At 46.5% G+C, this 24,409-nt stretch overlaps 1 protein-coding gene across 1 annotated transcript; it reads left to right on the top strand.

Moving 5' to 3' along the window:
* Positions 1-6,179: 6,179 nt before the first annotated feature.
* Positions 6,180-22,588, top strand: GALR1 (galanin receptor 1). The gene is made up of 3 exons (XM_047766918.1): positions 6,180-7,851; positions 12,222-12,287; positions 19,216-22,588. Exons 1-3 carry the CDS (start codon positions 7,186-7,188, stop codon positions 19,531-19,533), a joined length of 1,050 nt encoding a protein of 349 aa, XP_047622874.1. The 5' UTR covers positions 6,180-7,185; the 3' UTR covers positions 19,534-22,588.
* Positions 22,589-24,409: the final 1,821 nt, after the last annotated feature.

Here is a 24,409-nt window from a genome sequence, read left to right as displayed (position 1 = left end):
TTTCATGGCATAATCCCTTCTTCATGTAAATGGCCTGTATTCATTCCCAGTGCAGGGACTGTGCACTGATTCAAGTGGTTTCCTTCAGGGAGTGAATGAATGAAGGAAGGAATGCATTAGGGGAAAAAATTTCTTTAGAAGGAGGGTTTTTTTTTGGGGGGGGTGCTGCACCTGCAGCATATAGAAGTTCCCAGGGGTCTAATCAGAGCTACAACTGCCAGCCTCCGCCACAGCCACAGTAACACGGGATCTGAGCCACGTCTGCAACCTATACCACGGCTCATGGCAGCACTGGATCCTTAATCCACTGAGCGAAGCCTGGGATCAAACTCGTGTCCTAATGGATACTAGTGGGATTTGTTTCTGCTGCACCACAATGGGAACTCCAAAGATGTGACTTCTAAATTAAATGTTGAGTAGCTCCTCACTATTTTTTGAGCTTGATTTCCTTAGAAATGCTAAGAGTAAATATAATGTTTACCTTATGTGAATAAAGAGAAATGAACAAAAAGTTAAACAATATAAAAACTGGAAATTTTTAATCTGGAGAATGGACCAAAAATAACTGGTTTTAAGTATCTGCCCATTTAAAGTACATCGGCTTTTACATCCTCTGCTCTTTAACACAGATCTTACATCTCCAATTAAGCTAAATATCTAAATAGCCGAGCCCTGTTATGTACATCTCCCATGAATCAGTCTATCTCAGGCCATTTTCTGTGGCAGAAACTGAACTAAAATTCACTTAAAAAAACACAACAAAACAAAACAGGAGTTTATTATGTTATGTGATTGGTTGGTCTTTAGACATGGCTGGATCCAGCAGCTGTTGAACTGTGGTCAGGGCTCCTCTCTAGGCTGTTATCTGTGGTCTCAAGGGGTGCACTTCCCAAGACAAGAAAGGCAGTTCTCACCTGTGTAGATCTCTCTGCTTGACCCACCAAGCATGGACAGGTGCTCTTTCTGGCGCGGGATGAGGATGTGGGAGGGATCAGTCAGGATTACTACAGAATGTGAAGGTGATGCTGCTCACCCCTGTGAGGGATGCTGGGCAGATCAAACATGTCACAACAGGGGTTTTCTACACAATGCCCTCACAGGGCATTTTCTCTAGAAGACAGCAACCACCTTACAGTTGCCAGGACAGGCACACCCCAAATATGTACCAACAGTGTCAGATTAAGAATTCCACACATGGAATGGAATAGGTCCTGCTGAGAGCCTTGGGTGGCAGGACCTGGGGCTCACTCGGGGGCAGAGGACTGGTGTCACAGCCACTGTCATATCATGTCATCTGACCCTGCAGCCCAGAGAGGCCACTGTAGTGGAAGAGCAGGTGGGGCTGTGCTCCTCTCTGGTCCTGGGGTGGGGAGGGGAGCAGGGGCCCTAGGTCAGCTTGCACCCTCCCTGTGAAGATGACGGGAGTGAGCAGACAGCTGTCCTGAGGAGGCCCCAGTGTGAGCAGAAAGGGAATTCAGGGTACACGGAGTGGGACAGAGCCCAGGGCTTCAGCAGAGGCTGCAGGGGACTGTGGCCACCTCTCAGCAGAATATAAAACTAGCACGTTTCAGACATCTGAGTAATTATTATTTCTAAGGATAGAGAAGTGATTAGAAACATGAGTGATGAGAAAGAAACAATTTATAAAACTAGTTCTGGTGAATTCGAAAAAAAAATATCTATGAGAACTCAAGGGAGAAGATGAAGAGAGGATTGTGGAGCCTAAGGAAAACTGACAAATTGGCCAAGAAAGGAACTGAACTGACAAGAAAGCGATGAAGAGACACCAAGGCAGAGAATGAAGAGGCATTGGCCCTGTCTCTCTGAAACCCAGGACGAGGATGCCGACCTTGAAAAAATTAATCCCCAGCCTCAAAATCTCAATAAACCCCAAGAAGGACAGAAAATGAAAAGCATCAAAAACACTGATGATAAAGAGAGGATACTAAAAATGGAGAAAACAGTCAAGTGAGCTACAAAGCAATGGCAATAACATGGCAGCTGACTTCTCAAGTGCAGAAATACAAGCCAGAGGAAGGTCAAATAACTTCTTTGCTGTGCTGAGAGCCAAGAGCTGTCCCTCTGGCCGACCAACAGTCCATGACAAGCACCAGCTAACCACAGCTTTAGGAATAAACGAGCAATTTTTATCACTGGCCCCTACTAAAGGAAAATTTGAAATCTGTTCTTTTTTCATTTTTTAAAGTTTTATTGAAGTATAGTTGATTTACAATGTTGTGATAATTTCTGCTGTATAGCAAAGTGATTCAGCTATACATGCACACACATCCATTCATTTTCAGATTCTTTCCCCACACTGAGTATCACAGTATATCAGGTAGAGTTCCCTGTGCTGTACAACAGGTTGCCCTTGGCCAATCATTCCACATACCTCAGTGTGCATGTGCCTATCCAAACCCCCAGGCCATCCCTTCCCCAACCTTTCCCCTTTGGTAATAATAATTTTTTAAAAGTCTCTGAGCCTCTTTCTGTTTGCAAATAAGTTCATTTGTGTCCTTTTCTTAGATTCCACATTTAAGCAATATCATGATGTTTGTACTTCACTGTCTGACTTACTTCACTTAGTATGATAATCTCTAGGTCCATCTATGTTTCTGCAAAAGGCATTATTTCATTCTTTTTTATGGCTAATATTCCATTGTATCTATGTACCACATCTTCTTTACCCATTTCTCTATCAATGGACATTTAGGTTGTTTCCATGTCCTATTGTAAATAGTGCTGCATTGAACATAGGGATGCATGTGTCTTTTTGAATTATAGTTTTGTCTGGTGAGCTGCCCAGGAGTCAAATTGCTGGATCATATTATAGCTCTATCCTTAGTTTTCTGAGGAACCTCCATACTGTTTTCCATAGTGGTTGTACCAATTTACATTCCCACCAACAGTTTAGTAGAGTTGAAATATATTCTTCAAGAAGAAGGAACACAATCTCCCCCAAAGGCCTAAGAAAGCACAAAGAAGGGTGGACATGTCGATCAGCAAGCACTTGGTTGCATAAGGTGGACACTGATGTGTGACCCAACCATGATAATGGCTAATAAGGGGGAAATTCAAGGACTGAAACACTGCACAACAAAGCAGGACTGAGAATGGAAAGGTGGGAAGAGAAAGGGTGACTGATCTGTACTTCCTCTTGTTTATAATGTTTGGTCATGATAGCAAATGACTTTACCTTCTATCAATTATGAAGGTTTTAGTAACTTCTAAGCCCATGTTCCAGCCCTGATCTCTCCCATTGACTCAAGACCAACCCATGCCATGTCTAATAAACATTTAAAGTTTAATAGATTTCCCCCATCTCTAAATCCATTCCTTTCACTCTTTGTCTTGATTCAACAGATGTCATTTCCCCCATCCAGGCTGTCTGGATGTCCAGCTAAGACTCTAGGACCATCCTTTCTTGGCTCCTTCTCTCCCATCTTAAAACCACCCACCCACACATCTTGCTGGCTCAACCTTTCAAATATCCTGAATCTGAAATTTCCTGATACTCTTGGTGCCTCCTGTTGTCTAGATTTATGCAGACTTCCTTGCTGATCTTCCTTCTCTTTCTCTGTTCTTCTGCAGTCTGTTCTGGAAAGCGGAGCAATGATCCTAACATGCAGGTAGAAGTGCCCTGGTGGTTTTCCGTCTGAGTCAGAATAAACCCCAAGGCTCTTTCCTTGATCTCCAAGGTCCGGGAGCATCCCTACCACTTTCTCCATATGATCTTTTCTGACATCATGACTTATAAAATGCCCAGATATTTCTATTTACACACTAGGAGTGCAGGCGTGATTGTCCTTCAAACATGCCACGTGTACTTGTCCCTCAAGCATGTCCCTGCCTGATGCTTTTTCACTCACTAGGATGGTCTACCCTCAATGTACAGAAGGCGACCTGAATGTCTGTGTGCCCCCTCACTCATATGTTGAAATCCTGTCCCCCATGTGAAGGTCTTAGGAGGTGAGGAATTTGGCAGGTGATTAGGTTTTAGGGTGGAGCCCCAGGAATGAGATTAGTGCCTTTATGAAAGAGACCCTTTAGAGCTTCCTCAATCTTCTCCATCTGGGAACACAGCAAGAAGGCAGCCATCTAAGAACCAGAAATCAGGCACCAGATTTGCAGGTGCCTGGACCCTGAACTTCCAGCTTCCAGAACTGTGAAAAATATATTTCCATTGCTTATAAGCCACCTGGTCTATAGAATTTTGTTGTAGCATTCTGAACAGACTAAGACAAATGGCATTCTTCTTTACCTCCTTCAGGTTCCTGCTGAAATGTCAGACCTATTTCCTGAATACTACATAATTGCACCCTATGATCATCCCACCCTTTCTCCTGGCTTCTTCTCCTTCATAGGATTTTCCATATGGTGTATTATAGCTTTATTTAAGTTAATATCTTCTCTCTATAATAAAAGATCAAATAGATCCATGAGGGAAGGGACTTGGCTTTGTTGGTTGCTCTATCTTTAGAACCTAAAACAATTCTGGGCACATAGCAGAAGCTAAAGGGTAACTAGTAAAAGAATAAAAATAGACCCCATTCCTTCCCTTCCAAAAAGAGGGAGTAGTGATTGCATCTTTAGACTCAATCCTGAAGAAGTCAAAAAAGAGAGGGAAAAGAAACAAATAGTATAAAATTAAGCATTAAAAATAAGTCCACATTGACTAATAATAACTTATTACAACAATAAATGTAAACAGATTAAATTCACCAGTTAAAAAATTAGAGATTATCAAGTTGTATTTTAAAGTAATTCAGTTATGTTCTGTTTCCAAGAAATACCTGGAAATCACAGAACACAGGAAGATTGCAGAAGGTAGAGCAGGCCAGTAAGAAAAAAAGAATGTTGGTATATCCACAGTTATAACAGGCAGATTACATCTTAAGGGAACTATAATACCAACCACACAATATTAAAATAAGGCAAAACCCCATAGTATATTATTTAAGAACATATGCATGTGCTGTAATTGTATAAGTAAATGACTGACAGATGACTCATATAGGTTACCTGGACCTGGGGGTGGGGGTGGAGATGAAGGTGGAGGTTGTGATTGGGGAAGTTTATAAACATGGTTTCAATTTTTTTACTCTTTTATTATTCTATGCTGTGTGCTGGGTATATAAGTATTTGATATAGTTTCATCATATCTGTTTTTAACTATGTTGAAAATAGTTCATAATAAGAAAACTCTTCTCCAAACTAATGACAAACAACTTTTGATTCAACAGGCTATCCAACAAGCTATCCTCTGAATGCATAGGTTAGAGAGCCTCTTGGGAAGGAAAGTGACACTGAGGGACAAGACAACTGAATGAGGTTTCCAGGCATCCTCTTAGGAAAGGCAAGGGCATTCTTGCTTTAGTAGGGTACTTGGATAAGAAAGTTACTTAAACTCAGTTTCATCCTCTGGGAATTATGTGTGGATATAGCAAGGGAATTGTGAGTATTAAATGAAACGATGCAGGTAAAGTACTTGGTACATAGTAGGTGTTCAATAAATTGCATCAAAATCTTTCTGGAAATGAAGTGGAATAATAAAACTAGCAAGATAGAGGGCTTATATAGCTCTTACTTTCCAAACTTCGCGGCGCAAAGACTGCCTTGCCTCACTTCCCTTACAACACCTGCTGGAGGGAACGCTGTACCCTGTTCATCTCTGCATTATGTGCATTGTGTCTGGTGCCTAATAGACAGCATCTGGAGAAGGTTGGAAGCATACTGAGGTTCTTGAAAGTGAAAATGAACAAATCATATAAACACAGAAAATGAATGAATCAAGTTCAGCTCTCTAGTTGGGAACTAGAGAGATTATATACAAGGATAATATTTATAATCTAGACTTAAAACAGCTCTTTTTGTTGTTGTTGGCCGGTCCACATTTCGCAACAGTGGTATTAAAAGCATCCTTTTCACCTTACAAATGTTAGAAGTCTTCTGTTTATGTCACTCAGATGGATAACACAAGTCAAAACTGATGATCTCAAGTTGAGCGATGTAAACACAACATCTTCCCCTTACGTCTCATCCACGTTCATCCAGAAGACTCAAAACAGTCCGCTTGTTTTTCTTTCCTGTTTATTTCCTCCCTAGCAGTGGGCAGGGTGGGAGTGGGGATTAGGGATTTTACAAAACTCCAGGGAGCACCAGGGCCAATCACCAATTTCCTGGGCTTGATTCCTGGGGCGGGGAGCACTCTCCCCGACCGCCGCCCCAGGAGGGAGAGAGATGGACGTGTTGACGGGTGGGAGGCCTGCGTGCCACTGGCCTCCCCGCCCAGCGCACACTGAGCGCGCCAGGCTTCCCTGGCCCCGGGCAGGGGCCGGTGCCGGTGCGGTGCCACACCAAGAGCCTGCTGCCTTCTCAGGACGCTGGCAGGTCGGCACCGAGCGGAGGCGAGCGCGCGCAGCTGATCTCAGCGAGGAGGTGGGCGGCGACCCATCCCTTTAGGATCCGTCCAGTCTCTGAGCGCGCCTCATTTTCCGGTGGCATGGGAAAGCCCCCGCAAGCGGCGCGTATTTCAGTCCGGCCGAGCCCTCACTAAGTCCCAATTGCAACTGGAGAGCCCCCGCCCCCCACCCCCCAGCACAACCTGCCAATCACCGCGAGTGCGCAGACTGCGCTGGCCCGGTTGGCCAAAAACTGCGAGGGTAGAGAGGCGCCGGCAGGTTGGGAGGCGCTGGGAGCCCTCTCCAGCGACCGCGCGGTGCGTCGCTGCGCGCGGGGCTCTGCTCCTAAGCGCCGAGGAAAGGCAGCGGCTCAGAGCAACAGGTGCAGCCCGAAGCCACTCCCGGGACGAGGGAAACGACCTACAGGGGTTCGGAGCCGGTAAGGCGCAGAGAGGGTTCTCTACCCCGAGGGCTGCACGGGCAGGTCCCTCCTCCTCGGCTCTGTTGCCACTCAACGGGCGGTGGTGCTTGGGTAGGGGGATTCCCGCCTCTTGGGACAGCTGCCCGGGTCGAGAAGGTCCAGATTCTGCCCGCGCCCCTCTCCGGCGGCTCCGTACAAAAAGACGGTGCCCCTAGGCACAGGCTCCGGGGCGCGTGCCCGTCAGGGAGACTCAGGCTCGGAAACTCGCGCTCTGCGTGCCAAGGCTGGGATCTCGCGCCCTCCCGGCTCCCTCCTTCCCCGGCCCGCACCTCTCCCTGCGCGCCCTGGGCGACCCCGTGGGCCATGGAGCTGGCGGCCGGGAACCTCAGCGAGGGGAACGCGAGCTGGCCCGAACCCCCGACCTTGGAGCCCAGGCCGCTTTTTGGCATCGGCGTCGAGAACTTCATCACGCTGGTGGTTTTCGGCCTGATCTTCGCACTCGGCGTGCTGGGCAACAGCCTGGTGATCACCGTGCTGGCGCGCAGCAAGCCGGGGAAGCCTCGCAGTACCACCAACCTGTTCATCCTCAACCTGAGCATCGCCGACCTGGCCTACCTGCTCTTCTGCATCCCCTTCCAGGCTACGGTGTACGCTCTGCCTACCTGGGTTCTGGGAGCCTTCATCTGCAAGTTCATCCACTACTTCTTCACAGTGTCCATGCTGGTCAGTATCTTCACCTTGGTGGCGATGTCGGTGGACCGCTATGTGGCCATCGTGCACTCTCGGCGCTCCTCCTCCCTGCGGGTGTCCCGCAACGCGCTGCTGGGCGTGGGCTTCATCTGGGCATTGTCCATCGCCATGGCCTCCCCGGTGGCCTACCACCAGCGCCTCTTCCACCGTGGCGTCGGCAACCAGACCTTCTGCTGGGAGCAGTGGCCCAACCAGCGCCACAAGAAGGCCTACGTGGTGTGCACCTTCGTCTTCGGCTACCTGCTGCCGCTCCTGCTCATTTGCTTCTGCTACGCCAAGGTGGGGTGAGGGGCGCGGGGCGGGCGGGCGCCAGGCCCGAGGTCGCTCCTGGGTCTCTGCGCCCCTTCCTGGGCCCCGCCCCTCTGTCCCCATTCCGTCGAATCTTCCGCAGGGATTGCTCGGAGAACTCTCATTTGCCCTGGCATCAGCTGGGGCTCTAGGATTTGAGATGCTGCGCCAGAAAGTTACCTGGAGTTCAGGTGACGCCAGGGAAAGTTTGCAGGTCACTTCCCAGGCATCCTTCCTGCCCCCGCAGCAGTTAGCTCTAAGCTAGTCACCTTCTCAGCAGGTGAAACTCGCAGTTTTAGCGGCTCAGCCTGCGAGAGGATCACCTCTCCTGGTCTCAGGGTCACCAGGCTCCGTCACCCAGAGGGCAGGTCAGCGGGGAGGTGGGAGAGGGTCCGCGCCCTTCCTCAGCCCTCCCCTGGGGCCTGAGGGGGGACACCCTTCCCCCGGGGACACAGGGTGAGACCGGCGAATGGGCTCTGTGAAACCGACACTCCTGGCGACAGAGCTTTGAATTTTATGTTACACACAGATCAGGCGTTATAAATCCAACTGGTTAAACAGTATTTCTTTAAGGAGTCTTGAGCAGAGTCTGCAGAGAGCTTTGGATGGGTGGGTTTGCAGCTGCAGTGTTTCCATCCCTTTAGAAAGGGGCAAACAGGGTTAAGAGATTCAGGTAGCAGCTCTAAAATCCTAGAGAAACACTTTTCACACACCTCTAGTCCAGCTACCCCTGGCACCCGCTAATTGGGAAGCTTGCTATTACCCTCCTGGTTCACAATGCTTCCCCCAGCTCAGCACAGTCACATTGTCTTTCATTAATAACCCTAGGCTTTGACGCTTTTATACTCATCAGAAAGTCTTAAGCTTTTACACAATTTGTTTATGTTAGAGTGAAATTCTATGCTGAATAATCATGTGTGTGATTCACGGGGTGAAGCCCACTGTCCTTGATGTACCCTCGCCCAGTACCATCACCTTTAGAACCTGCTTCTGCAGCCAAATTCAGAAATTTCCACCATTTTATCTTCATCTCTCTGCCTCTCATTCTATTTTGGATACTGCTGTGACTATAGGGCTCTGAAGAATCAGGTCATTTCTTATATTCATTCATAGAATGCCCCCTGCCCTCCCCCCAGAAATGCTGAAGATAAGCCTCCTGGTTTTATTTCCCCCCTCCCCCCATATGCAGAGTTGTGTCTGTTTCAAAAGGTCATATTGCTGGATATGAGCTGAAAGAATGTCCTGCTTCAAAGGGCTCTGTATAAAGAGATGCAGTAGAGACTAGGAGATTGGGGAAGAACTGCAGCTCAGCTCTTTGGCAAATGACCTGTTTATGCATTTGGTCTTCTGCAAATGCACATCAAAGGTTGGTCTGCACAGCACAGTATCTGAATGTGTGCACTGTCTCATTTAATCTGCAGGCAACCCAGTGGGTTGGAGCTTGGGTGCTTGTTTTATTGATAAGGAAAGAGGGGTTTGGAGGTGTGACCCAGATTATGAAGCTGGTCAATGGTGCAGGAAGGATTTTAGTGCAGGGATTCTCAGTCTGCTGAGGGATGGAAAGTTGCTGAGAGCCAGGAGGCCAAGAATGTTGTTGGGACTAGAGAGGTTCTTAAAATATTTGGTTCTTCATTCATAATTACATGTATTAGACTTGAAGCATATTCTTCCCTCATTTTCTGAAAATCTTTCAGGCACATAATTTAGGTCTTAAGGAAAACCACAAGGTAAACTCCTAGGAATTAACTAGGCTACATTTCTGTCATTTGAGAAGTTATAAAAGTCATACACAGGCAAAATTTTAAAAAAATTCAATAAATACATGATCATTGGGATATTCTTTACATGGAAATAGTTTGCTTTTAGGCACAACTTGGAAATTTCTTTTGGATTCAAGGTAATATTTGCAAATTCACGCCAGAGCTTGAATAGGTGGGGCTTAATGACTTGGCGGTTGCTTTTCTTTGGTTCTGCGGTCAAGTGAACACTATCCATTAAGGATTTTGCTACTTAAATATTACATTTAGGACCCATTGTTTCCCCAATGTCCAGATCTGATGGCCACCATGAAAAACTGCAAAGATCAAAAGCATCTAACATTTCAATGTTTTTCTTTCTTTCTTTCTTTGACTTAACAAAGGAATTCCATTCCAGAGTTGACTTCTGCACATCCTAGTGTTGAGTGGGATGGTTCTTTGCACGTAACACCCCTGGGGAACATGGGGCGTGGGCTGGAGAATGACTCTGGTGCTCCTTCTGCTGCCATGGAGCTGTTCTTGTCCACGCTTTTCCTCTGGGGGAATGCTGGTCCTGGACGCTCCCTGGTCTCACATGAGGATGTCCTCTTGACCTGCCCACTGACCAAGTTCCTCTATGTCCCCAGAGACATCTGAAGCCCAGGATGACCTTGGCATGGGTTTGAGTATAGGCCTTCCTAACACACTCCTAAATGCACAGAATCAGAGCATTGCCACTGTGCCAGCATCCTCCTCTTCCAGGGAAACCTACTCATAACTCATTGTGATCCCTGCTTTTTTCTCTTTTGATGAGCAGGTCTTCATTATGCACCTTGGTCATCAGTGTGGATCATAGTGCGGGCTCTTTAGGGGAAACGGAGCAAAGAGGAACATACTTGAGTGTTCTCTCCATTGACCACTCAGCAACTTTCCTTAGGCGTTTTGCAGTTCCCAGGATATGATCCCCTGAGCTTGCTGAAGGAATGAGTAGCCCCTAGGCAGCGTGGAGAAGCAGACAACATTCCACTTTTCTGTACAGAGGCCTCTCCAGGCCTCCCTCTCAGATTTTGTTCTGCAACCTCTCCTCTTGTCCCTGGCTTTCAGTGACCAGTGTTCTCCTGTGGTCTTCTGGGAAGGCTGCCCTCCCCACCACCAGGAACCTTGCCAGGCCCCTCCTCTCCAGGCAGGGCTCTGCCAGCCCTCTGCTTCCCCTTGAAAGACTTCCTCATTTGATCCTGCAAAAGCCTCTCTTCCGTCTTTGCCTGTCTTTCTCTTTTAATGGCCCAGTTCCTGTTGGCAGAGCAGTAAACCCACCGCTGGTCAATGCATTGAGCGTGATCGTAAGTGTTCCTGTAGCAGCTGAGAGGCTTGCCTTACACAGGATGCTGAGCCGCTCTGAGCAGTGAGAAGTGGTTCAGTCAGGCTGGGAATTTGGAGCTAGAAATTCACAGCTCAGTGAGGGCTGCTTGGCTTGCAGGGGGCTCAGGGTGTGGTGAGTAAATCCCGTGGCTTCTCAGGGGGTGATTGGTGACCCCAGAGGGGCTGCATCCAGTTGGGTGGAGCAGGCTTTCACCATGAGCCCAACTCATTTAATTATGTCCAGGCTGCAGTGTTAGAGAGGCGGGAAAGTGGCTGGAACACTGCTTCCAGTTTTTTTGGAGAGAAGCACTGAGCCATCCATAGACAGTCTCAAGCTCTTAGTCATCCAGAGCTAACTTTCCTTAGATTTTCCACTTAGATAGGACATAATGAACTCAGATCAGAAATGGTATATGTACAACTGTCTTGGCCCTGTTGTATAGCTTATGTTGTATGTTCTTATGTACAACCAAAATGTCTCACATCATTTCTTCTGAGCTTTACATTGGCCAGAGAAGACACAACTGGTTTCTCTAAGGAAGGAAGACAGTGTCTCCCAGGTAGCCCCCTTGATGGGTGTGTTAATTATAGAACTTCACTGAATGGTCCATTGAGCATCATGGGTGCTGGATTCCCCACGTATGAATCATCTAAAAGCATAGCACAGTGGTAAGATTAGAAGAAAGGATGAAAGGGGGCCTAAGAGACTCAGATTCACTCTAAGGAGTCTTCCAATGGTGCAGTATGCAAAGGGAAAACAGAGAGAGTGCTAGCCCCATGGAAGAACTATTTTGTCTTTCTACGATCACTTGCTCCCTTTCCCCATCAGATGGTACATGAGAGGGAGGTCTCTAGTTTCTCCCCATTTCCAGAATTTGACATACAGCAGAGACCTGGGGATTGTTAAAATGTAGAATCTGGGGGAGTCCCAGGTGGAAAGTAGGCCAACAAGGATGCATGTGTGGATAGTGGTGTGGCTCTTTCTGGGCAAAAACTCAGGCTGCAGGCACCAGAATTCTCTGCAAACAGATGCTGCAGCCACACATGGCACCTGGGCACCACACCTGGGCGCCTCTCAGTATGAGAGAAACAGATGTCCTTGGAATTCATAGTAATCATTACTCTGCCACCTTCTGTGAGTTCCAGTTTGAATGATTTTATAAACAATGGTGTCCCCGTTTCCGAATGCCAAGAGTCATCAGTGCAAAATGGACGATGCATTTGTGGGTCTGAGGCAAACCGATTTCACTAGTCTGTGTTTTTCAGGTCCTTAACCATCTGCATAAAAAGTTGAAGAACATGTCAAAGAAATCAGAGGCATCGAAGAAAAAGGTAAAATTCCTGGGCTGGTGTGATACGTGCCACTGCTAGAGTGTAGTTTATGTCTGTTCTTAGCTGTCCTCACATCCACTCCATCCTGTGAAATTTCAGTTCCTCAGCACAGAGTTGAAGCGAGCCTGTCATTAGGTGGAGGGTTGAAGTGGAAAGTCATCTTAGAGGGTGTTTCGGGTGACTTGCTGCAGGACACCGTGGGTGGAGGTCTCTGGAAGGAGAAAAAGTGTATTTTGGGGACCTTAGCCTCTATAGAAGGTGGTTCTAGGTCGACTGGAACATAGTATAGAGTAGCTGGATCCCTACTTTGCATGAAACTATAGTCATTTTATTGTGTATTTGCCAGCTCTGATGTGATGGCAGAAGGCCCTGCCTTAATTGTCTTTCCAGAGTGTTTTTCTAATCTCTCCTTGAAGCCTCAGAAGCAGATGTACTGTTCTCTTCCTCTCAGATCTGTGCTGATGCTGGTCCCAAGAGGAGAGAATTAAAGATGGGACGGGCCTCAGGTGAACTCGGCCCATTTTTAATTGCCTTTCTCGGCCCATGCATCCTGATTTCAGCAAGCTTCTCCTGATTCATCTTATAGTACCTCACGTCCTGTGATTTGTTACAGTTTACATTTTCAGGAAAAACTATTTTACACATCAGGGCTAACTTATCATATGATCATATCTGTATCACTTCTGATTTTATAAAGTAGAATGAGATTATTAGACAATGCAGTTAGGGAGGAGGAGCTTATAACCAGACAGATCTACCCACACATATTACTCAAACATCTTAAAATACCTTGTTTTTCCCCTCTCGATGTTTATTATGATCAATGACACCTAATTTGCAGAAATTACAGTTTAGTCATATTTATTTCAAAAAAATTCTACGTATGTGAAGCACCGTTCTTCCCGACTTCCCTTGTTTATAAACAATAATGTGGCTTAGAACACATCTGTTCCCAGAGTCTGTGAAAAGAAATGGCAGACAGTTGGTTAAAAAGCACAGAAGTGAGCTTGTATTTGAGGAGGTTCTGGTCCTTGGGGAGGGAAGGGGTTTGCTGGACTTCCACAAAGGTGACACCCCTGGAACGTGATTCATGCTCGATTGATGTCACAGATTTTCTGCTTCCAGAAAGGAAGGACACAAAAGATCTCTTAGCATTGGCTGGCTCTTATTCACATGTTATGGCTAGTTTTAGTTTCTGTATTTGAAAAGTGTTGGAGAAATTCCCAGAGACGAAAAAGTGATTAAAAGAATAAAAATAAATCTTGTAAGATATGATTAGAAAAGCTTCTGTCTTACAGTACAAAGATGTAAAGATGAGTGACTAACAGTGACACTGGATTTATATGTGTGTGGGTATGTGTGTGTAAGTATGTATCCGTGTGTGGGCATATGCTGTACACGTGTGTGCAAGTGTAATTCTTGCCATGGGAGGAGGTCTTGGCATAGGGAGAAGGGAAGGTTTTCTCTTCCATTCCCACAGCCTCTGACCTTTAAGAACCATGGAACAGATGTTGGATCTCTTTGGATAAATTTAATTGCCTCCTTGTTTGCATAGAACAAATAAAGTGTGGTGCTGGTGGTGGCATGTATGTGTGTGCGTGTGCATGTGCGTGCGTGTGTTTGTGCACCTGCATCTAGGGAAGGGCTAGCAGAGGTTCAGGGGTGGGGTGAAGAGGGGATAAGGAGTGAGAGAAGGAAGGTCCAGGAGAGGGGGGATGAAGGAGGAGGGTGGAGGATCTAGGACGGAGGGCGGAGGTTGGACCGGCTCATGGCAGTGCTTCCCCAGGTCCTGGCTCAGACAGGTGCTCCTGGTGCATGTGTGCATTCAGTTGCTGGTAGACAATGGGTGGTATGATACAGTTTTGAAAGTCTGCTCATTTCAGCTGCACCTGTTCCCCCCACCCCACCCCTGGCCCCAGCAGCTGAGCCTTAGGGCTCCTTTGGGGGCTGGATCCATCCACACAGGGATGCCCTTAGTGCTAAGGCTGTCACGCTCATGGGGCAGAGAGTTAGGCCTTTGATAACAAACATGCTGCAAGTTTGGAGGCAAATATAGAAGAAGACTATGAAAGAGTAATCACAGCCCAGAGCCTTCTGCTTGATTAATGCCAGGCTCTGCCAGATACAGAGAAATAGCTTTGGCACAAGGCAGATCAGATACTAAAACCAGATTCAGAAGACTCTGCAGGGGGACAGCCACCCTGTTAGGTGGCTGCTCCTAATGGGAAAGTAGATGTGAGGCCCTTGGTATCCTCTCCACCACCAGCCTCTTCTAACAGCTGCTCTTTCCCCCCCTCCGGCTTGAAGTGAGTCAGCCAGCTTTTGGGCTGTCATTTATACAATTTACAAAATGTTTTCCATCACTCTCATCTTTTACTCACTTTTTTCTTCCCTGCCAAGTTCCATTAGATGTATTATGAGTAAAATGCTTTGAAGGAAAAAACCCAACAAAACAGATGTCTCGGATGGCTTGAAAAAGAACATCTCACGGGAAGAGGAGAGATTAATATCTTCTGGATACTTTCAGCATAAGGAACAGAAAGAAGGCAGAATAATTAAGGACCCAACCTCAAGTATAAGAATTAGCATAGAGACCTAGCGCATAACCTTAAATGATAATTCTGCTCTATCAGACGGTGAGACTGTGATAATGTACTTTCCACGGACAAGGGAGGAAAGTCATAAATGCCCTGGGTGTAACTCCATCTGTGATTGAGCCTGATGAGCCTATAAGAGATGAAAATAGCCTCCTTTGCCAGAGAGGGGCTTCTCTTCTTGCCGTTTGACGTTTCAAGGGGGAAGAGAAGAAGCAGCTTTTGCCAGCCTTTCTGAGGACAAGGCAAGGGTCAGCCTAGGTGCTGTCAGTATTGACAAGACACTTGGCTTTGCGTTGAGTGGCTGAGATAATTTGCTTTGGTTGTGACTTTCTTGGTAATTCTTTACTGGTTCTTCAAACACTGATTGAGATATTTAGGTTTTTTGGTTTTGTTTTGTTTTTTGTTTTTGTCTTTTTAGGGCTGCACCCAAAACACATGGAGGTTCCCAGGCTAGGGGTCGAAATGGAGCTGTAGCCACTGGCCTACGCCACAGTCACAGCAACACCAGATCTGAGCCACATCTGCGACCTATATCACAGCTTACAGCAATGCTGGATCCTTAACCCATGGAGCAAAGCCTGCGTCCTCATGCATACTAGTCAGCTTTGTTTCTGCTGAGCCACAATGGGAACTCCCCTGATTTAGAAAGGCAGATACACTGTCATCACCTTTGGAAGCGGAACCCCAGGGAATGAGGCCTGGATATCTGAATTTTCATAAAACTCTGCTCTGCATGATGATGGGTGCGCTGATCTGCTGGAAACCTGTGTTTGGGGTTGTTAGTGCAAGTGTGGCATTTTGACTAGTTCTTGACCTTGAGCTAACAAATTCCAGGCACGTATTTTCTGAGTTGGGTGTTGGAAGCAGTAGTGAATGAAGAGTGGTGTTTTGTGGTGTGGACTTCTTTCCTGCATCCCCTCCCACATCTTCTCACCCCCCTGACCCTGGAGGCACCTGTAACAAGCATCTGTTGCAAGGGGGATGGAGGAAGAAGCTGTGCCCAGGGGTGCGCTCACCTAACGTGTTGCTGTGGCTGGTGTGGGGGTCAGTCAGGGCTGCAGGGCCCCAGCTCCTATACCAGCTAAGAGAACATCAGCTGTGATAGGCTGAGGTGCACATGAAACAGGCAGAAAAAAATAGTAAATCCTCACATATTCTTAGCTGGGAGTCCAAATATTCTATTACACTGTGTTAAACTTGGGGATCGGCCTTTGATAAGTGATACAGTTTATATAAGTTCCTATTGAGTATTCTTTCCTCATTTTTATATTGTAAATGGTAATCCAGTCACATTTCAGAGCTACAGGTAGACCAAGAAAAAGAACCTCATTCAAAAGACCAGTGAACATGATAAAATAAAAGGTAAATTTTGAATGAACCTGGGTAAATGCACAGTCACAAACACTCCGTAGAAAATATACCATACTGACCTACAATGATACGAAGAAATGGCTCTTATCAATAGGCTACTAGGGGAGTTCCCATCATGGCTCGGTGGAAACGAATCTGACTAGTATCCATGAGGATGCAGGTTTGATCCCTGGCCTTGCTCAGCAAGTTAAGTATCTGGTGTTGCCATGAGCTGTGGTGTGGGTCACAGATGCAGCTCAGTTCTGGCATCGCTGGGCTGTGGTGTAGGCCAGTGGCTACAGCTCTGATTCGATCCCTAGGCTGAGAACCTTCATATGCTTTGGGTGCAGCCCTAAAAAGACCAAAACAAAACAAAACAAAACAAACAAATAAACAAAAAACCAGGCTGCTGGGGTATATTTCTGCCCTAAGCCTTGCACTTGTAAAAGAAGTTTTTACTTGTAAAAGTTTTTACTTCCTAAAAGGAGCAATGAAGTGGAATATCCAAAGGGTATTCATTTTGTGAAGTAGAGAGACGTTCTTCTGGTCTTAGAACAGCTGATGTTTACTGTTCTATTTGGAGGTATAATTAGGTCTAGATTGTTTTTATTAAATCATCCGGGGATGCCTCCTCTGCAGTAATGGATAATGGGTGGATGGCGGACAATCCCTTAATGTACAGGAGAAGATTGCTTGTTTGAGTGTTGCGTGCTAGGTGGCTTCCCTCTGTAAACCTAGTCTCAGGTTTGTCCCTGAGCTTGTGAAGGTTTAAGTGGACCAGTGGAGTCCTTGTGTTGGGTCATCCAGACCAGGAAGCTGGGCCCAGGGAGGCGACCTCATTCTTCAAAGGTCCTACCACCGGTTTATGGCTCATGTCAGTCCTAGGCTTTTGCATGATCCATGGCGCCTTCTGATGGTGAGCTGAACTCCCATCTCTGGTTCTGCCTTCCGTGTCTGCCCTGACCTTGACCTTGACCTAAGTCTGAGCATCTCTCCCGCCTCTGCCTGGGTTCCTGCTTCCAGCCTGTCCCTTTGACAGCTGGTCCCCAAGTCAGTCAGCTGCCTCTTGGCCTGCAGGAAGAGCTGGGGTCTTAACTCCTTCTGTGCAGGGCACAGGATTCTAATTTGTGGGAAATAATGGGAAAGTGCCTTATCACATGGGACAGTCCTGCAGAACATGGGGACTGCGCTTTCCCAGGTGGGGGCACCTAGTTGTCCAGTCACTTGGCTCTGTCTTATTCTCCATCCCTGTGAAGTTGTAGGAGGAATAAGTCTCCCTCCTTCTCTCTCTCCTCCTCTCAACCTCTTTCCTGCCTCCATGTTCCCAGTCAGGACCACCTCTCTGGAGGGAGCCCCCAGTGAGCACTTACAGTCACCGTAGGGTGGTGACTTGGAGCAGGGGCAATGATCCCATGCTCTCTGGCTCTGGGATGTGTGTGACGACCAGGGCTTTAGATAGTCACGTGTCCACTCTGCATGTCCAAGATCACGACCTGGGCTCAAGCTGCAGCACCAATCTCAGGCAGGTGGCTGAAGGCATCTCTCTTGTCCTCAGTGTTCCCTTCCCCTTCAAGGAGCAAATGCCCTGGAAGAGAATGGGGCGCTGGCACAGGACAGGGAGCCAGGCAGCCCTGAATGATTCCGCTGCAGGCCTGAGCCCACGGAGCTGCCCAAAGGCTCTGCTCTCCAGACAGAGGGGGTGGGTGCGGCTGGCGGCTGCTGGGCAGATCTTGTGAGAAGTTCTTTTCCTGGGACAGAGCTGTTCAGAGATGGGTGGAAGATCCCATAGGCTCTGGCTCTAACTTTGTACCTGCCATGGGACACGAGGCACTGACTTAAGCACGCTAAGCCTTGGTTTCCTTATCTACATCCCGGATCAAGATAGGGTCTGCCTGGGGTGGTGGCGGCACCCAGCCAGCAGTCAGCCAGGGCGCCCGGTACCACCCACTGGGCCCTGGATCTGCCACCAGGGAGTCAAACCCAGCCTGCAGCCTTCTAAGGAAGAAAGCAGCTGACACACTTTCTTTTTTTTTTTTTTTAGGTTAAAAAAATGTTCATTGTCCACAGTCTTTTGTTCGAATCCATAGAGATGGGGTTTTCAGTTCATCACATGGTTAGCTTTTCAACATGTGCTGAACTAGTGGCAAAGAAATAGGAAAAGGTGTCCTAAGACTTAATCCCAGTCCTTTAGGTCTATAGCCCATAGAAGCCGTATGGGCGTTTGCTCAGAGCAGGTGCAGAGGGAAACAGGGTCCAGGGCACCCAGGTGCAGGGAGGAGGGAAGTGGGCTCCCACGTGCGGGGAGGAAAGTCTCCTCTCCTGCTGAGGTCCTTGCTCAGGGGAGAGCTTTTTCCATCCTCTGCTCAGCAGAAATCTCAACGGACACGCAAGAACCCCGCCTCTGATTTCCAGGTGTTTCAGAATTAGGAGCAGCAGAGAAGGGCTTAAGTTGCAAGTGAAGAGTTGGTCGGATGGGCCCAGCGACTGTTGGAAACGGCTCTCTGGCTGCACTTGCGCATCCCTGTGTTGCAGTGTCTAACTTTGTTGGTGTTCAATCTGGAGAAGTTAACATCTATCCTGGTCTGTTGAGGCAACTGTTGGGAGCAGGGCTCATGCTCTCAGCTGAGATGCCCTGGGAAACAGCTTCACTGTGCACCTCATGTCGGAGCTTGCTGCGTTTTAAAGTTACAGTGTTCAGTCTCTGCCTTCCTGTTCCCAGGACCCTAAAGCAGGCTTTCTGTTACCCACATGCATCTCACATACAGGACAGAATTATTCCTATGGAGTAGGAATAAGATCAGTCCTGAGGAATTTTTGTATAAAACCTGCTATATGAATTGAAGGTTGACACTGAAAGCAGGTTTAATCCTCACTCGACTCTGTGAAAGTCGACGTAAACTTATCTCATAGGGTGCTGTAAAGTGCTGGGTTCCTCTTCTGTTATAATCCAGGTCTCTCCTTCCTTTTTCCTCTTCTTCTAGACGGCACAGACGGTTCTGGTGGTGGTCGTGGTTTTTGGGGTCTCCTGGCTGCCACACCACGTGATCCACCTTTGGGCTGAGTTTGGGGTCTTCCCACTGACCCCCGCCTCCTTCCTCTTCAGGATCACGGCGCACTGCCTGGCGTACAGTAACTCCTCTGTGAATCCCATCATTTATGCGTTCCTCTCGGAAAATTTCAGGAAAGCTTATAAACAAGTATTCAAGTGCCACATTGGCAAGGAATCCCCTCTTCATGACACTAAAGAAAATAAAAGTCGACTAGACACCCCACCATCAACCAATTGTACTCATGTGTGAAAAAAGACAGACTTTTCTTAATGTGGTATTTCCATACGTGGATGAGACACATGCAAAAATGCATTGAGGTATTAGGCAAGGCAACAACTTAATAGCCACTCAGATTATATTAAGTAAATTCCACTTGTGTTTAAAAAGTACTTTGATCTATCTGGAAAATAGCTAGGTCTAGTGGAGATTATTTCTAAATTTTATTTTATTTATTTCTAATTTCTATTCCCCACACAAAAGAGAATGATGTATTTTTATACCCCTTAAGAAGTGAAAGTTCAAGAGAATTCCAGAGATATATTCAATTCATCATAGGAATAAGGACCTATAAAGATGGTCAGGAATATATGTGACCTACATTTTGAAGCAAATTTATTTAGAAAATACTTTTATGTTTCAGTTCTTCTATTTTAAGATGAAGGGTAATGTTATAAAGTATGTGTTTTCAGATATGATTATGGACCCATGAAAGTTTTCCCTAAACTTTATTTTTGTGGCCACTTACATACAGACACATCTAATTAATGGAAATAAGTTTATTTTCACTGGCCACGTTTGCTCCCAGTTGTAAATAGTGTACAGGGCTTCTGAGATGTGCCGTGTCCATCTGTGATCACGAGGTCTATTAAGTTTATCTCAGGAGGTCCACAGATGTTGCAGCTGTGATCCTGGGGTGTTAGCCATCGAGATGTCAAATAAAAACTCTCCTATGAACTTGGTTTTTGTACATCTGAGTAAAAAAATATCTGGGAAAAGCAACATCTGCAACTATTCTAAAGTGGAAGCTGGGAATGAGTTTCTGAGAATGAAACTGGGCATTAAAATTATAAATATATGTACTTGGCCAAGGTAATTTGCTATGCTTTGAAAGAATTCTGCCCAAAAGAGAGAACTTTAAAAATGTCAGTGAAGATGATGTGTAGAAAATAATTCCCATGAATTCAGAATTCAGTAAGTCACATGACATAATGGTCATATCACATGAAGAAAGTGTACTAAATGTTTGGTTCAGACATGGTTTGAAGAAAACAAGTCTTGTGAATGGAGATACCGAGGGATATGTTATCTCAGACAAACATATTTTTTTCATTAAATTGGTAAAAATGTCTAATGCTTTTACCCCAAATATAGTTCCATCTGGAAATGTTAATTTGGTGTTCAAATCATCATGACTTGAGTTTCAAGGGTAGTTTTGTGACAATTTCATATTTATTCAAGTTTACAACTAGAAAAGGGTATAAAAAGACAAAATAATTCCATATTAAAAATAGTTTTCAGACTGCAAGACTCTGATATATTTTAGGACGATACAAAAGCACACCATTTTTTAAAAAAAGACTTTTGTGTAATATGTTTCTGTGTCCAATCAGTAGTTCATGTGAAACATTTAATTTTAGATCAAAAAACCCAACTTGATGGAAGCCGTTGCACGTTTACTTCTCTCGTTCATGAATTTATTTTCACTAATTGTAGTCCTCCAGCAAACAGCGTTTACATCTGCCATGGTATAAACACTTCTCTGGGCAGGAGAAGAGCAAATCGTCAGAGAGGATGGGACCTCATCAGCTTTTCCGTTTGATGCCTAGGGAAAAAGTTCTGTATGTGTATGTGTATTTTAAAGAACAGCATATGTCCTTTGCATGGAAAATTGTTTGCACTTTATTCAGATACAGCCGGATATAGCAGCAGAAACGCTTTATCCCATTGGCGATACCTCATGTGCTTTTCGAAACTTGAGCTGCCACTGGCAATGCAAGACAGCCTCTGTGTGTGTGAACTTGCACAACTGCAGGAAGCTGTGCCTCCTGGTTGCCTCTGGGATTGCATGGGGGGAAGGCAGTGATTTCCTGCACCAGAGCTGTTCTCATGTTTCCCTCTTCTGATTCCTATGCACACGAATGGAGTATTAAAGCAAATACAGTAGTGAATATTGCTATTTTCTCAGAAGTCTTTGCCCATCAAATCTTGGTTCCTCCCAGATGTTTCTGGTGGAGGACGGGACGCTGGAGGCACAGCCCTGCAGTGATGGACTTGCCGAACCCAGGTGTGCCGAGTGCAAATTCAGATCGCTTCGTTTTATAGTTAGAGAGGATATTCTTTCTGCTCAGTATCATTTTAATCTGTTCCTTGTGTTCAGAGCTTTGATTGCCAGCCCCTGTCACAGACTTTGCTGGGGGTTGGTCTGCAAAGATGTAGAAGCCTAGTAGGTGATGCTTCCTGGGTGAGGAGTTCCAGGACTTCACTGCTATAAGGGCTTCATTACCAGCCAGGGGTTAAGGAGGCTATGAACTTGCCGGCCATCTGCTTCCTGGGCTCTGCATTCCTCCTGTGTCATTAACGGGACCAGTTCAGAAAGAAGCACCTTCTCTTTCTTCACTGAATAACTGAGGCCTCCCACCCCAACACCAGCCACCAGATTCGAGGAGAGACATCCAGTGCGCGTTTGAAGCCAGGCTGCTGGAAAGCCTTGTTTTTTAGTGAACTTCAAAGAAAACTGATGCTTTCTCCTTAGGTTTGGCTGCCTCAGTGCCCCAAGGCAGCTGTTATTTTTCTGGGCCGTTTGCTTTCACACAAGGAGGCAGCTCTGGAATATTTAAGTAGTGGGTGCGCTGGCTGTTTCAATTTCATAAGTAAGTGCTTTGGTTTCCTGCTGATGCCGCGGGGGCACGCTGTGGAGGAGACTTTCTTGTCCTGTGTTCCCAGGGGTCTCTCTGCTGTATTGGTCATAATTGTGCTCAGTGGTAAGGGGCTGAGGCCATTTTCTGAGTATCTTAGAGAAATATTTGTGCTGTGGATGAATTGCTTCACTGCACACAGTGACTCAAACCATCGTTCTCCCTCCTCCAGTGCCCCCAACCCTGTGCCTCTGTTGTCACCTTCTTCTACCAAAGGTTCCTCACTCTGACAGATACGGCAGTGAAATTCCTCTTTCCCCGCAGGGATATGGGGTCCAGTGGAGAGGAGAGGTGTCTGAATTGCATGAGTTGCACAGTGACTATCAGCATTTTAGGCCACCTAATCTAACTGCATATGGAATTTTGAAATAAATATGTCATCAGATAAACAAGTCATTGACATCTGCTTGACAAGTAACTTAATATGCAACATTTTTTTTCAGGGCCACGCTTGCACTATATGGAAGTTCCCAGGCTAGGGGTCTTCACATCAGAGCTGCAGGTGCCGGCCTACAGCACAGCCACAGCAATGCCAGATCTGAGCCGAGTTTGCAACCTACACCACAGCTTGTGGCAACATTGGATCCTTAACCCACTGATACATGCCCCATGGTGGGCAGAAATGCAGATGCTCTGGGAACTGGTGCTGGCGGAGAATTAGCTGAGCCTGTTATGAGCGTGTATTTCAGGCTGCATCAGTGTCTGAGCTGGTGGAGAGCAGACCTCTGGGCGCCACAAAGGCCATGGAGGCAAATGTGGAGGGAACAGTTTGGGTCTGTGGGGTGAGGTGCCCTTGTGACCCACAGCTGATGTAGCAAATTAAGCCCGGGGCTTGGTCACGATTGGAAGTAAGTATCAGACTCTAGGAAAACATGCATAGAATCCTTTCTTCTGCATGGGATAGAATAATGGGAAGGCCTTCAGGATGTCGTGGGCTGTGCCAGATCCCTAAAAGATCACTGGATTTCCAAGAAATCACAGAGCATCATCTGTGTTGGCCACAGAGCCTGCTCCTTGGAGCCTGGGACATCCATAGGTGTCCTGCAAGACCACTGGCTGAGGAGGGAGAGTTGGGGAAAGGGGCCGAGGGGGGAGTGGGCTCCAGGTTTCTCCTCTCCAGTTCTGCCAGAGTTTTGCTTTAGTTTGTCTTCAGATTGCAATGTAATATATCATTGAAGATTAAAGGTCTATGTCATCCATTGTTTGGGTTGACTGTTTCTGATGAGTCCTTCATTTACTGTTTATACTCATAAAAGGACTAATGTGTTCTTTTTCATTCTCCCTGCTGTTTCTCAAGGTCGATCAATATTTCTATGCTTGAGATTTTCCAAATTTTGTCACCTTCGAGGGTTTCATGCGTGGCCTGGGCCCAGCACCTCCCATACATTCATTTTTTTCTTTGGCTGGGCTGATGACTTTTTCCTTGTTATCAACACTTCTCCATTTAACAGTGAAGTATCATTGCATCAGAAATGCACGTGTTGAAGAAAAGAAAATCATGGACTTGGAGAAAAGACTTGTGGCTGTCAAGGGGAGAGGGAGGGAGTGGGATGGATTGGGAATTTGGGGGTAATAGATGTGAACTATTGCCTTTGAAATGGACAAGCAAGGAGATCCTGCTGTATAGCACTGGGAACTATGTCTAGTTACTTATGATGCAGCATGATAATGTGAGAAAAAATGTATATATATATATATGTGTAACTGGGTCACCTTGCTGTGCAGTAGAAAATTGACAGAACACTGTAAAGCAGCTATAATGGAAAAAATAAAAATCACTATAAATGAAAAAAAAAAGAAATGCAAGTGTAGAAAGCAAATCCCTTTTCTAAGAGAGTGCAAATGACCTATTTCTGCAGAGAAGTCAGGCAGTGGAACAGTTCACTGGCATGTTTCATCCTGGGGCCCTCTTTGGGGTGCTGGCTCAGCGGGGCTGCACCTATGTGAACCGGTTTCCTGAGAGTGGCCACGGTCACTTCTGTGAGGCTATGACTCTGGATGGCAGGAGGACTTGTGCTGCTGGACTCTGCCCGAGGCTGCAGCGGCTCCCCTGGGCTCTCTCTGCCTGGCCGGGCTGGTCATTTTCCCTGACCCACTCAACTGTGTAACCACATCCACTTCTCTAAGGAGATTCCACTGGCCCTGGGCTAGAACCTTCTGAAGATAGAGTGTGGGTGGAATTTTGGAATGTGTAACAGCCATAAGTGAGA

The sequence above is a fragment of the Phacochoerus africanus genome, chromosome 2, assembly GCF_016906955.1.
Source record: "Phacochoerus africanus isolate WHEZ1 chromosome 2, ROS_Pafr_v1, whole genome shotgun sequence".
Lineage (NCBI taxonomy): Eukaryota > Metazoa > Chordata > Mammalia > Artiodactyla > Suidae > Phacochoerus > Phacochoerus africanus.
This window is presented reverse-complemented; position numbering and strand designations above follow the sequence as displayed.